General features: G+C 37.2%; 1 protein-coding gene across 8 annotated transcripts in view; it reads right to left on the bottom strand.

The window, feature by feature from the left end:
* The window catches only part of USP3 (ubiquitin specific peptidase 3), an 87,446-nt gene that overhangs the window by 42,545 nt on the left and 31,489 nt on the right, over nucleotides 1-13,412 (bottom strand). For 7 of the 8 annotated variants that reach the window (XR_012091504.1, XR_012091505.1, XM_038010048.2 and 4 more), the window contains one exon: nucleotides 12,708-12,839. Coding sequence is in view for 6 of the 8 variants with exons in the window: in XM_038010048.2 (XP_037865976.1) it covers nucleotides 12,708-12,839 (132 nt within the window). In the remaining 2 variants the exon portion in view is untranslated. Of the gene's footprint in view, nucleotides 1-4,867; nucleotides 5,295-12,707; nucleotides 12,840-13,412 lie in introns of those variants that run through there. The other variant, XM_008016334.3, reaches the window with a different exon arrangement.

Raw genomic sequence — 13,412 nt, 5'->3', positions numbered from 1 at the left:
GTCTGAGGCAGGAGAATGGCTTGAACCCGGGAGGCGGAGGTTGCAGTGAGCTGAGATCGCGCCACTGCACTCCAGTGCACTCCAGTCTGGCGAAAGGGCTAGACTCTGCCTCAAAAAGACCCCAAAATTGTTCAGTACATATGCACAAATGCTCTAAATCATCACCAGTTTATAGAACTGTTAAAATAAATAGAAGACAATGAATTTAATGACCACATTATTAGCTACTGTTGGTTGCTTGAGTCAAGGAAGAGTTTTGCAAAGATTTACAATTCTGGTAACTCTAATTCAGATTTTCTTGAAACAAAAGAAATGCTTGCCAATATTCAACAATCAAAGAGTAAACCAGAAATAGATTTTTAGAAATCTCAGCGTGATTTACACTGTTACCCCTATATCACAATGCGTATCAATTAGCTAGATTTGAAGACCCGAGGAGAGAAAAAGCTTATTTATGACCTAGCTAGACAAGTACAAGAATTTATGTTAAAACTGAAGCTTTTTATAATACAAATCAATGATTGTACACATTTTTCAACATGAATTAACATGCAGCAGCACAGCACTGTGTAAAGTGGCTGCAAAACCTATGAAAAAAAAATACAACAAATGCTTTGTTGATATGGATAAACTTAGTTGATTTTCAATTTATATGATGCCCCTTTGAATTTCATGTTGATAATAATAAGTTTTTACAAGTGTTAGTGGACTTACTTAACCTGCATGGGTATTTTGACAGTGCTGAACTTCTGAGTCAAATCAATTATTCTGAAGAGTAATTTTTGTCAATACAGATACAAATATTGGAGAAAAATGATTTGTTTGGTACTCGATTTATTGGAAAACAATGTTTGAAACAGTGTGAATCTACTTTTTTAACTGCAATTTTTATGAATCTAAATACAGATCAAATTTTTTAATGAAAATTTCACGAGTTGAGATGTACTTAAAATGTAAAATACACAATGGATTTCAAGGATTTCATATAAAAAAGTGCAAACTATCTCTAATAATTTTATATTGATTACATGTTGACACAGTATTTCTGATATACTAGGTTAAAAAACATACAATCAAAAATAATTTCACCTGTTTCTTTTTGCTTTTTTAATATGGTTACTAAAAAATTCAAAATTACATATGTGACTTGCATTAGTTCTCTTTTATATAGCACTGCTAATGTAGGGAATCTAAGATACTACCTGCCCCAAAATTCTACAATACTAGCATAAAGATAAGAAATTAACTTTATTGAACTATAAGAACTCAATTTTATAGTCGGGCATGGTGGCATGTGCCTGTAATCCCAGCTACTCAGGAGGTTGAGGCATGAGAATTGCCTGAACCCGGGAGACAGAGGTTGCAGTGAGCAGAGATCATGCTACCACACTGGACAACAGAGTCAGACGTCAGACTCGTCTCAAAAAAGGAAAGGAAGAAAAAAGAACTAAATTTTAGGCCAGTCGGGGCAACAAAGCAAGACTCCATCCCTGTGAAAATTAAAAAATAAAAAATTCACTGGGCAAGGTGGCTCACACCTGTAATCCCAGCACTTTGGGAGGCCAAGGTGGGTGGATCACCTGAGGTCAGGAGTTCAAGACCAGCCTGGCCAACATGGTGAAACCCTGTTTCTACTAAAAAATACAAAAATTAGCCAGGAGTTGTAGTGTGTGCCTGTAATCCCACCTACTCAGGAAGCTGAGGCAGGAGAATTGCTTGAACCCAGGAGGCAGAGGTTGCGGTGAGTCGAGATTGTGCCACTGCACTCCAGCCTGGGCAACAGAGTGAGACTCTGTTCCAAAAAAGCAAAACAAAGCCAAAATAAAATAATAAATAAATAAATAGCCAAGCATGATGGTGTGCACCTGTAGTCCCTCCCAGCTACTCGGGAGGCTGAGGTGGGAAGATCACTTGAACTCAGGAGTTGGAGGCTGCAGTGAGCTATGATCACGTCACTACGCTCCAGCTGGGTGACTCTCTAAATTTTTTTTTTTTTTTTAGTTTTTTGTAACTCTTTATTTTTTTGAGGCAGGGTCTCATTCTGTCACCCAGGCTGGATTGCAATGGCCCCATCTCAGCTCACTGCAACCTCCATCGCCAGGGCTCAAGTGATCCTTCCACCTCAGCCTGCCAAGTAGTTGGGACTGCAGGCACCCTACCATGCCTGGCCAATTGTTTAATTCTGCTTCCCAAAGTGCTGGGCCTACAGGCATGAGCCACTACATGCCTGGCTCTCTCGCTCACGCACTCTCTCTCTATTGAGACAGGGTCTTGCTTTGCAGCAATGCTATCACAGCTCACAGCAGCCTTGACCTCCTGGACTCAAGCGATCTTCCTGCTTCAGCCCACCGAGTAGCTGTGACTACAGGCATGAGTAACCATGCCTGGCTAATTCTTTCACTTTTGTAGTGGCAGGGTCTCACTGTGTTGCCCTGGCTGGTCTCAAATTCCTGAGCTCAAGCAATCCTCCCACCTCAGCCTTCCAAAATGCTGGGATTACAAGACTAAGCCACTATGCCCGGCCGTAACTCAACTTTATTTTGGCTGGATTTGTTTTTCACTGGTTAAAAATTTTTTTTTTTAGGTTTTTACAACTATCTCTATTTCTTAAGACCCAATTCTAGGTGTTCCTATAGTAAGTCACTAAGAGGGACATTTATTTTAAGAATATAACTTTTCTACTGTTTGAATTTCATATTATACAAGTTGTATATATTACTATGATTGTTGTTACCGCTATTCTTTAAGGAAAACAGCTGCTTCCACAGGTCCAAACTTGTAAGGTGAGAGTGCCTGTCACGTGGTAGAGGATTAGTAAATGTTAGTTTCCTTCCTCTGTGTAACTGCTAGCCTCACAGCACATTCCTCTCTAGCTGCCTACATTCCCCTGGTTTGATTTCTTTTTCCTCTGTGGTCAGAGGTCAAAAGAAAATAAGTAGCAAAGGTGGGAAATAAATGAAAATGTAAATGTTGCCGGGTTGCTTTAGTCTTCAGATGAGAAATTGTCCCACTAATAGTGGTGTTTAAAAAGGCAAACAGACGGATTTGAAAGTTCTAAAAATCTTTTCCTGATTCACTACAATTGTACCGAAGCTTTTTGGTCAGAATTATGCATACCTCTGACACCAGGAAAAAAATTTAGCCACTCTTCTTAATTTTCCCTTCAAGAAGATTATGTCAGAATAAGTGGTACAAAAAAGTACGTAACTCATAGGTTGTGTTTCAAAAACGTGTAGATTGGTCCTCTGAAGCCTGGAATGCATATCCCACTTTGAAATAAATGCTATGAAATGCGGTTAAACGTTCTAGGTGGAAATAAATGTGTCCCAAAATGTAGCTGAAATCCATAGTATTTGAAAAAACTCGATTTCTCCTTTCTTCTTTATATACTACTGGTGCTGAGAAACTGACAGGAGAGGCCTAGGCAGGATTCAGATAACCTGACTGGCCTCTAGGAGAGGAGGCCGGGCTCAGCATCTTCATATACATGGGACTTCATGTGATAAACAGAAGTCAGGAACTGCCTACATTATATGACCAACTTTTAGGCTATAAAATTTATACCTAAGCAAGTTTTGACTTACTGATTTTAAATTACTCTTCAAGAAAAGATGAGTTCTACTTTTTTTTTTTTGAGACAAGGTCTGGCTCTGTCACCCAGGCTAGAATGCAATCGGTGTGATCTCGGCTCACTGCAACCTCCACCTCCTGGGCTCAAGCCATCCTCCTACCTCAGCCTCTCGAGTAGCTGAGACTACAGACAATTGCCACCATGCCCAGCTAGTTTTTTTACTTTTAGTAGAGATGGGTTTTTGCCATGTTGTCCAGGCTGGTCTCGAACTCCTGGGCTCAAAGCCATCCACCCGCCTTAGTTTCCCAATGTGCTGGGAGCTACCGTGCCTGGCCTAAAGATAAGCTCTACTTCTGATGGACTTTTTGTCAGATAAGGACTGTATTTAATAGAAAGAAAGAAGTATTTAAGAAAAAGTGAGTACACTGAACATTAAAAAAAAAATACTTGAAAATTGTAGTCGGGTATATATTACAGATGTTAGATAAGGAAATAGGATATAAAAAAGGAAGGTAAGAAGGAGATTGGTATCTTTCTTTCCTTCTAAGACTGAGACAAGTAACATTATCATCTTGGCTATGTAAAGATTAGTCTCAAATCCAAATTCATTGAGCCAAATATGATCATAAAGTAGTTTTAAACTTATTTAAGCCAACAGCTAATAAACTCCTAATTAAATGTACAGTATAGTATAATATGCATACTGCTGTTAGACAGGATATATACAACTGATTTTACTACTGTGCACTGAAAAAAGATACATCAAGTAGCAGGTAAATTTTCATAACAAACACAAGCTATTTATTATATTACATAATTAGGGAGGTAAACAATGAATAAAATCAGAGCTTGAAAGTTATTTCAAATACCGTTGACACTAATAAACAACAAAAATGACACTGTTCAATTTTCTCATCACACTTATACTTTATATGTGCCTTTTTAGATTTTGATTTATTTCTAATGTATAGTATTTAACCTTGCCTAAACCTTGCTACTTTTCTTTCTATAAACTCTCAAAAACTCATCTTTTTTCTCTTCATTTCAAACAACATTCTTTTCTCTACTTTGGTTATTTCCTTTGGTACATATTTTTCCCTTTTCCCTCAGAAACATTCAAATCCATAGCTATCTGTAACTGAACTAAGTATAGTATTTGATGGTCTCCATAATGTCAGCCTTGCTTAGATATTCTTATCTCCCACCCCTTCCCTCCCAATCTTCCCTTTCACTTCAGTGTTACCTGCTCTAGTTTTAGAGTTAAACTTTCATCCCATATACCACAAACTCTCTTACCCCTCAATATTTTCCATTTCGCACCATTCACTTATTTAATGGCAAAACAATATTCTTCATTCGGTCGTCTCCCATCTTCACATTCTTCTCCCCTTCTCCAAAAATGAAAACACGCAGCATGGCTCAATCGTTTTCTCGGCCTAACATTTAATGTAGGTTTACTTCCTTTAAAAAATTCTAACTTTAGAAACACTCGTTTCCTTCCTGTTTTTGCCCTGCACTATATGCCCCCTCTAATTCTAAAAGAAAAAAACACTAGTCTACTAAAGTCAAAACAATAACTTTGGATAGAAATCCGGCTACTTCCCCTTTTACTAGTTTTGGTTAATAAAGGTACTTTCTTTCTACCAGACCTCACTTGTATTAACTGGACTTTACAAGCAGTGAGCATCCAGACCTGCATTCAGTTACAAAAGAAGCCTTCAAGCTATTTTCATCAGCTTTCTAATCAAGTTAAAAAAGAAACCACAAAACTGAGTATCCACTATATTCTATATATATGTATATACATATGCATTTGTATTAATAAATTATATAAGTAAATCTAAATTATATATTACAAAAAAGTAATTTTTAAAGTGAGCTAGAAATGAAACTATTTTAAATGTCTTGCTATTCACAATATCTTCATACTATTATTAAACTAATTTCCTTTTTTTTTTTTTTTTTTAAAGACAGTGTCTCCCTATGTTGCCCGGGCTAGTCTCGAACTCCTGGGCTCAAGGGATCCTCCTGTCTCAGTCTCCCAAAGTGCTAGGATTATAGGTGTGAGCCATCATGCCTGGCCATAATTTCTCAAAGTGTAATATACTATAAGGTAAAGGTTTGACATTAATGAGAATGAATATAGATTCATACTTCCTATCATCTTCATGTTAATTTTTAAACATTTTGTCCAACTTATTAGGTCTTATTAGTCTGTGTTTTTATTAGATAGCCAATTTTATCCTGTAATGTGTCTGATGAGCACGGAGTAGTAAAATGTGTCCATTTGCCCTTTTCTTGTGTTTACATCATCGTCATTACCTTGCAGAATTTAAGACCTTTTAAAACATGTGTCCATTTGGCTAAACATGTTATATGGAAGGAATAAATCCATATAACTAAGCAGATATATAATGTAAAATGCTCAAAGGAAACAGAGGACATCACAGGTGAAACTGATTTAGGAGACTGTGTGTAACCCATGGCACACAATCATCAAATCTACAGACCTCTGGCAGCAGGTGTCAAATATTTGACAAAGGTTTTTCTCTCCTTCCAAATAAAACAGTGCAGTAGTTCTAAATGCTCTTCCCATACTGCCAGTGCATTATTTTGGAGACCACTGCACTAGAAACTAGGTCCCTAGCACATAGCAGCTTCTCAACAAATGTTATTTATTGAGTAAAAAGGTGTGTTTTGTTTTGTTTTTTAATGTTCACAATATGTTTAAGGACCATCATGTAAACCAGGATCTGTCCCAAGTAAACATTTGGAAGACAAAAACTGAGGGAGAAAAGGACTACTTATTATAATATCAAGTTTTCTTCATAAGGGGCATTACCTTCACTTTGTACCTTTCTTTAACACATTTATTCCTAGGTGTAACTGATAGTTTTGTCATTCTGTTGAATACTTTTGCTTGGTCATTTCCATTTTCAACTGATGACTACTAATAAGGAGAAAGCCATTAGTTTGTTTATATTTCTCATACATCAGCTTTCCAAAGTGTCTTATATTTAATCCTCATTGCTGTTTTCTACTAGAGTCCCCCTGGGCTTTCCAGCTATTCTATCATATCATTTGAAAGTAGAAACAATTTTTTGCTTCCAATATTTATGCAAATTATTTGACTTAGTCTACTGTCTTACTGCAATGGTTAAAACTACCAAAACAATGCTCAATAATAGTGACAATCATGTGAATGATTTCAGGAAGTATTAGTCTTGCTTCTGATATAATGGAAATGGCTTCAGCATTTCATCATTTAGTATACGATATTTGCTTTCTGGTTTTTGGCAAACTATAAGGGCTTAAGTTTCCTTTTATTTCAATGTTATCAGTTGTTTAAAACAAGAAATGGCTCTTGGATATAAAGTATATTTTGCTTCCAATGGGACAATAATCTGAGGTTTCTTTTAATAATGAATATGTTCATAGAACTCAGGTGAAATTAACTCTACTTGGTAATTATATATTTTTCTTTCTGATAGCTTACTGGGTTAGATTTGCTTTAAGTCATAGTTATTTGCAACTACAGTATTTTATTTAGTAAAACTGGTTTATTTTCTTTTTGGAGTTTCTGTTAGATTTCTATCTTAAGCTTTTCAAAGTTTATAACATTAATATACTTAATGTTACATTTTAACAGTTTGAGGCTGCACTGTCCAATAGTAGCTAGTAGCTACATGGGGCTATTTAAATATTAAAATAAAAAACACTTAATTCTTCACACTAGCCACATTTAATTGCTCAATTGCTACCATCCTGAATAACATATATGTCATACCCAAGACAGAGAAAAATCTCTACCTCTTTCTCAGCTTTAAAATTCTAAGTTTTTTTCAATTCCTGTTGTTAGTGCTATTGAAGTTACCCAAGTCAAGATTTCCACATTGGCCAGGCGCGGTGGCTCACGCCTGTAATCCCAGCACTTTGGGAGGCCAAGGAGGGCGGATCACGAGGTCAGGAGATCAAGACCATCCTGGCTAACATGGTGAAACCCCGTCTCTACTAAAAATACAAAAAATTAGCCAGGCGAGGTGGCGGGCGCCTGTAGTCCCAGCTACTCGGGAGGCTGAGGCAGGAGAATGGCGTGAACCCGGGAGGTGGAGCTTGTAGTGAGCCAAGATGGCACGACTGTACTCCAGCCTGAGCGACAGGGCCAGACTCAAGATTTCCACATCCTGTCCTTGAAGAACTAAGAAAATATTCCCAAAGCAAACCATTCTTCACTCATCTGAAACAAGAAGGAATAATCATACAAATAAAACCTTCTTTATGCAATAGTAAAGAAACAAGTCTTTTAATTTACTGGCTACAAAGCTATCTTTATACAGTAAGCCATGCATAATACTAATAACAATAAATAAATAAATAAATAAAACCTCTTATGCAACAAAAACCCCTGAAACATGACAGATCCTTAAGTTTCAGGCTCCTTTTCATTCACTTCTATGACATTTTGATATTTACAGGCAAATTTGACCTCTGGTTTTATTATAAATGACAGTAATACTGGGAAAAAAAAAAAAAAGGAAGCTGATATTCTAGTGATTTCATCTATTTCAAACTGAGAAAGGTTAAAATCTAAAATAATTTGTTTAGGAAGCAAGAGTATTTTTAAATTCTCTTACTAAACTCTGATGTATTGCCACCAAAGAAGCCAGTTATGGAAAATTAGAAGAATACCTGCAGAGCAAACCCATATCCTTTGTTAAAAGCGAACAAGTACCAGCATATCTTAAGGAAGAGCCTTTTATGTTTTTAGATTACCTCTATTAGAAAGTTTCTTCTTAAACTTCAAAATATTGTTTTTAAATAAACAAAACTCTCCCTGTTGTCTAACTTTTTACATTGAAAATTTGCATCCAAATAGTTTATCAGAACGGTCAACAAAATATTTTCCTTTTTAAAAATTTTTAATCACAACTGCTGTAGGAAATGATTCATTATCTATTTAAACTCACAAATAAAGCTTTATGTTCATTTTAATTAAAATTGTTATTACAAGTGTTTAAAATCTGAAATTCAAGCCTCTTTTCTAGACAAATGATTCACATTTCACAATATTTCTTCATTTGAAAGGATGCTTTAAAACATTACCTGCCCTAAAGGAATATACTTTTAATATTCCTTTCATAATTCTTCATTCTCAAAAATTCAGCTATTACTGATAAGGGTATTAAAGTTGACAAGCCTATGTCAGATGTCAAAACTTACTGGTTCAGTATTTTAAATCTATTAACTCCAAAAGTCTACCTCCACAAAAAAAATCAAAGTTCCTAATTTTAATCTTTGTTTCTTCTCAGTCACAATAATGTACACCACATAAAATTCCATATGTATTGGTTAGGGGAGGGAAATCGGGATGGGAGCAAATGAAATACTACCTAACAAACAGTAAACTAAACACTAGCTCTTGTGTGAAATCTTAGGAAGATTTTTATTTTCATCGAAATCTTAATTTACCTTTCAAGTTAATCTGCTTATCTCCTTAAGAAGTGGGTTTGTGTCAAATCAGAATCGTTCCTTTTGGCACTGCTTTCTCTCTTATGAAACAGTAACCCGATTTATATGGTTCTGCCTGGTTAATGCATGCTTCCTCTCTGGGCCCCTGTTTACATCAAGGTGGAGGGGCACTGCTCTACAAGGGTGTCCATCTTGGGAGGGAAATGAAGTAGTTCACCTACATCATGATTTAAGTCTTCTGCAGGAAAAATGTTATATGGCTCTTTAGTCCCTCAAGCTGATCAGGGGACATAGTATTACAGCTCTGATATAACCTTCCCCGTTTCTGAAAGACAGTTAACAAAATTCAGTCTTTCAAACATATGTTGCCTACTCTGCACCAGACACTGCATACTTGGGAAGAATACAAAGATCTGAGATACGGTGTCTGCAGTCTCCAAGGATATTTACAACTAACTAACGTGCAGCAGGAAATTATAAGGATTCCAAGAGCTGTGAGTTCAGGAAAGATTACATTCAGCTACAACTGGAACTAGGGGAAGAGAAGAGTTCAGTGATAACTTCATAAAGGATTGCAAACATACGACAGGGCAGGGAGTCTTGGCAAGGGGAAAGTGGGGAAAGTAGGGAAAGAAGGACTGAAAGCCTCAGAATATGTTGTAACTTCTCTAGGGACAGAGCATACTGCAAAAAAGGCTTTGACTTAAGATATTTATAATCAAACACCTTAAACCTAATGCACCAATATTTTACCTCTGATATCAATTGTTCAGTCTAACCACAAGAAATTAGTGTACAAGGAAAATTAATAAATTGAAGTAAAATTACTAACGGGCACTAGAAAACAACACATGTACACACTCCACACAGAATTAGGAAATCTGTTTGTTTCTTCATCACAGTGAGGTGTGGGAGGAATGTTAAACTACATCTTCATCAATTTACAACTATCACGGATTCCTTTTAGGCCTTCAGTATAATGCTACAGGGTGATTCCCTGGCATTTTGTTCTAAAACCCACAAATGAGCCGATAATGCGACCAGCTGCAGCTCCCTTCCTGAATTCAGCAGCTCTGGGTGTCCACACACTTGCAGCTCTGTACAACTTCACACAAAAGCCTGGCAGTCGGCCAAGAAGACTCCATCACAGTATACGCTCCCCAAGGTTCAAGATTTTCCATTTAATTCCAATTCCACCATGAAACAACGTATACTTTAGCAGACTATAGCGATATAAAACCAATTCAATTCCCATTTCTAGTTAATAAAATATGCCCCTAAAATGCAATGGATAAAGATACTAAAATATATGATCTACATTTTTAAAGGGCCTTGAATATAATTTCACTCCATCAAGATAATTTTCTTAAAGAGTTAGTTTCCTCAGAATCTTACCAACAGCAAGAAAACGACGACAAACTTGTTATAGCACACAGCAATTTAATTGTACTTCCAAAGTCCCCTATGAAGCAATTCATTCACATTGCTAACTGAAAATCAAGAATGAATGTTCTCAGTATCTGGTATTATAGGATGATGTGGCCCATGACAATGTAAGACAGACACTTCAAGAATGATATTAATTTCTGTTGTCTAAAGCAGAAATACAAGTACACAGAAACACACAGTTCTGCGAATTAGGTAGCCACATCACTCTAGTACGGAAGTTTCCTAAGGGAAAGGGGAATGCAAATGTTTGCTTTAACTGCCTGGCTAATGCTTAACTTTGGTAGGAGTGTTTCACAACAGCAAATAACAATAAACTGAGCACTAACTTTTGTGTGAAAATCTTGGGAGGATTTTCATTTTTACTGAAATCTTCACCTACCTCTAGCTTCTCTCTCTCCAGATCTGGACATCTTCCACACAAATGATCACTAAAAACAGTAGTGATCTGAATGAATAACCCTTAAGATGTCTATTTGAATAGCCAAAATTTAATGGTGTTGAACTTCTAAAAATGTAAAAGACCCTTTGGGAGGCCGAGGCAGGCGGGTCACGAGGTCAAGAGATTGAGACCATCCCGGCTAACATGGTGAAACCCTGTCTCTACTAAAAATACAAAAAAATTAACTGGGTGTGGTGGTGGGCGCCTGTAGTCCCAGCTACTCAAGAGGCTGAGGCAGGAGAATGGCGTGAACCCGGGAGGTGGAGCGTGCAGTGAGCCGAGATCATGTCACTGCACTCCAGCCTGGGCAACAGAGCAAGACTCTGTCTCAAAAAAAAAAAAAAGAAAAGAAAAGAAAAGGAAAAAAAAAAGTAAAAGATCTGGCAAACCACTGACCCTTTCTTCTTCCTTTTGATGGGTACCTTCCTATGATACAATTATCGACTAAGGACAATGTGGAAAGGATTCTCACATCATTTCAGTAGAAAGTGAATTAAAAGTGTTATCTGGACTTATCTGAAATCCCCATCTCTACCCAATAATGCCTTCATGTAACATTCAAGGGCTGTCTGGCAATAAAAAATATATCTAAAGCGAACCTTTAAATGGCTTATTTCCCCCCCCCCCCTTTAATGTCAACAACCTTTTGAATCCAGGGAAAACTGATTAAAACAAGAATTGTTCATCATAATTTACCAGTCACAGAAAGAAATTTGCTTCACACCAAAGTTAAAACTGCAAAATATACTTTCTGAGCATAACCAAATTGATATGGATCATTAAGCATCACTCACAACCTAAATAACCTAGTTCTAAGTAGTCACAAAAATAGATACCTACTTCCTAATTTATATGAAATAAACATGAATATTACATTACAAAGAGAGAACAGAACCTGTTGCCAACCTCTTTTTAAAGGATACTAAAAAAAAAAAAAAAAAAAAAATAGCGCCAGGTGTGGTGGCTCATGCCTGTAATCCCAGCACTTTGGGAGGCCAAGGCAGGCAGATCACCTGAATTCAGGAGTTCGAGACCAGTCTGACCAACATGGTGAAACCCTGTCTTTACTAAAAATACAAAATTAGCTGGGCGTGGTGGCACATGCCTGTAATCCCAGCCACTCAGGAGGCTGAGGCAGGAGAATTGCTTGAACCTGGGAGGCAGAGATTGCGGTGAGCCGATATTGCGCCATGGCACTCCAGCCTGGGGAGCAAGAGCAAAACTCCGTCTCAAAAAAAAAGAAAAAATAGCCTGGAAAGCTACGTACCAAATTCTTGACATTCACCTTTGGGGGAGTAGAAGAGGAGCGTGGAACTGCACTGGGAAAAGGGAGACTGTCAGAACAATCTTTTTTTTTAAACAAAGCAGTTAAAATTTGTAAGATTATATGACAAAAATGTTGACGGGACAGGAGGAACATGGTTTGTTGAGTTCTTTTGAACATGGGTTATCACATTATCCTTCAATTTAAAATAACACAAGAAAAAGAAATTACAATAACAACAAAGAAGTAGATCTATTTCCCTGAAGCTAGGATGGATGAGGAACAGGAGGTGGGAGAGAAGAGGAGGCCTAGAAGTTGAAAGGAACAGTGCAAAGTAAAATCTGAATGAATAAAGACAGGCATTCTGGATGGCTCCAGTCCTTTGTGAATCCTAATAGTTCTAAAAGGAGGTAACGGCAGTAATAGCTGGCTTAAAGACTGAGGGAAGGGAGGGGAGGGGAGCACACTTGCACACACATAGTAAGAAATACCATTTCCAGAAAATGTTAACTTACCAGTATGTACTGTAGCTACTGCAATCCATGCATACTGTGTGCTGAGCTTTATCTTGCTTTTCTGATTTCTTATGGTTGGTTAAGGGTACTTGTGCATCTTCATAATGTTTTTTTGCATGGCCATTCACATACCTTACAAAGACCAAATGAAAATTTACTTTAAATATTGCTTTGGAAATTAAAGGAGTAAGAAATGATAAAATTAAACATTAATCACATCAAAATAAGAAAGAAATCCTGTAACAGTAGTCAATTATGTAGTGATTTATTATATTGAATACTTAAAATATGCTCTTTTTTTTTTTTTTTTTGAGACGGAGTCTCACTCTGTCCCCCAAGCTGGAGGAGTGCAGCGGCACAATCTTGGCTTACTGCAAGCTCTGCCTCCCAGGTTCATGCCATTCTCCTGCCTCAGCCTCCCAAGTAGCTGGGACTACAGGCGCCCGCCACCACGCCCAGCTGATTTTTTTTTTTTTTTTGTATTTTTAGTAGAGATGGGATTTCACCACGTTAGCCAGGATTGTCTCGATCTCCTGACCTTGTGATCCACCTGCCTATGCTCCTTTTTTTGCAACCAAATACTGTAGTCAACTTTTAATTATATATAAGAGTAGGCACAGGCAAGGAAAGGCATAATCTATGCAAATCGGTTTCAACACCATAGATATTATTTATAAACTCCTTTGCTGCTGCTTTCACTATAGC

This window comes from Chlorocebus sabaeus, chromosome 26 (assembly GCF_047675955.1).
Source record: "Chlorocebus sabaeus isolate Y175 chromosome 26, mChlSab1.0.hap1, whole genome shotgun sequence".
Lineage (NCBI taxonomy): Eukaryota > Metazoa > Chordata > Mammalia > Primates > Cercopithecidae > Chlorocebus > Chlorocebus sabaeus.
Note: the sequence above shows the minus strand (reverse complement) of the source record. Positions and strands in the feature narration are given on the sequence as shown.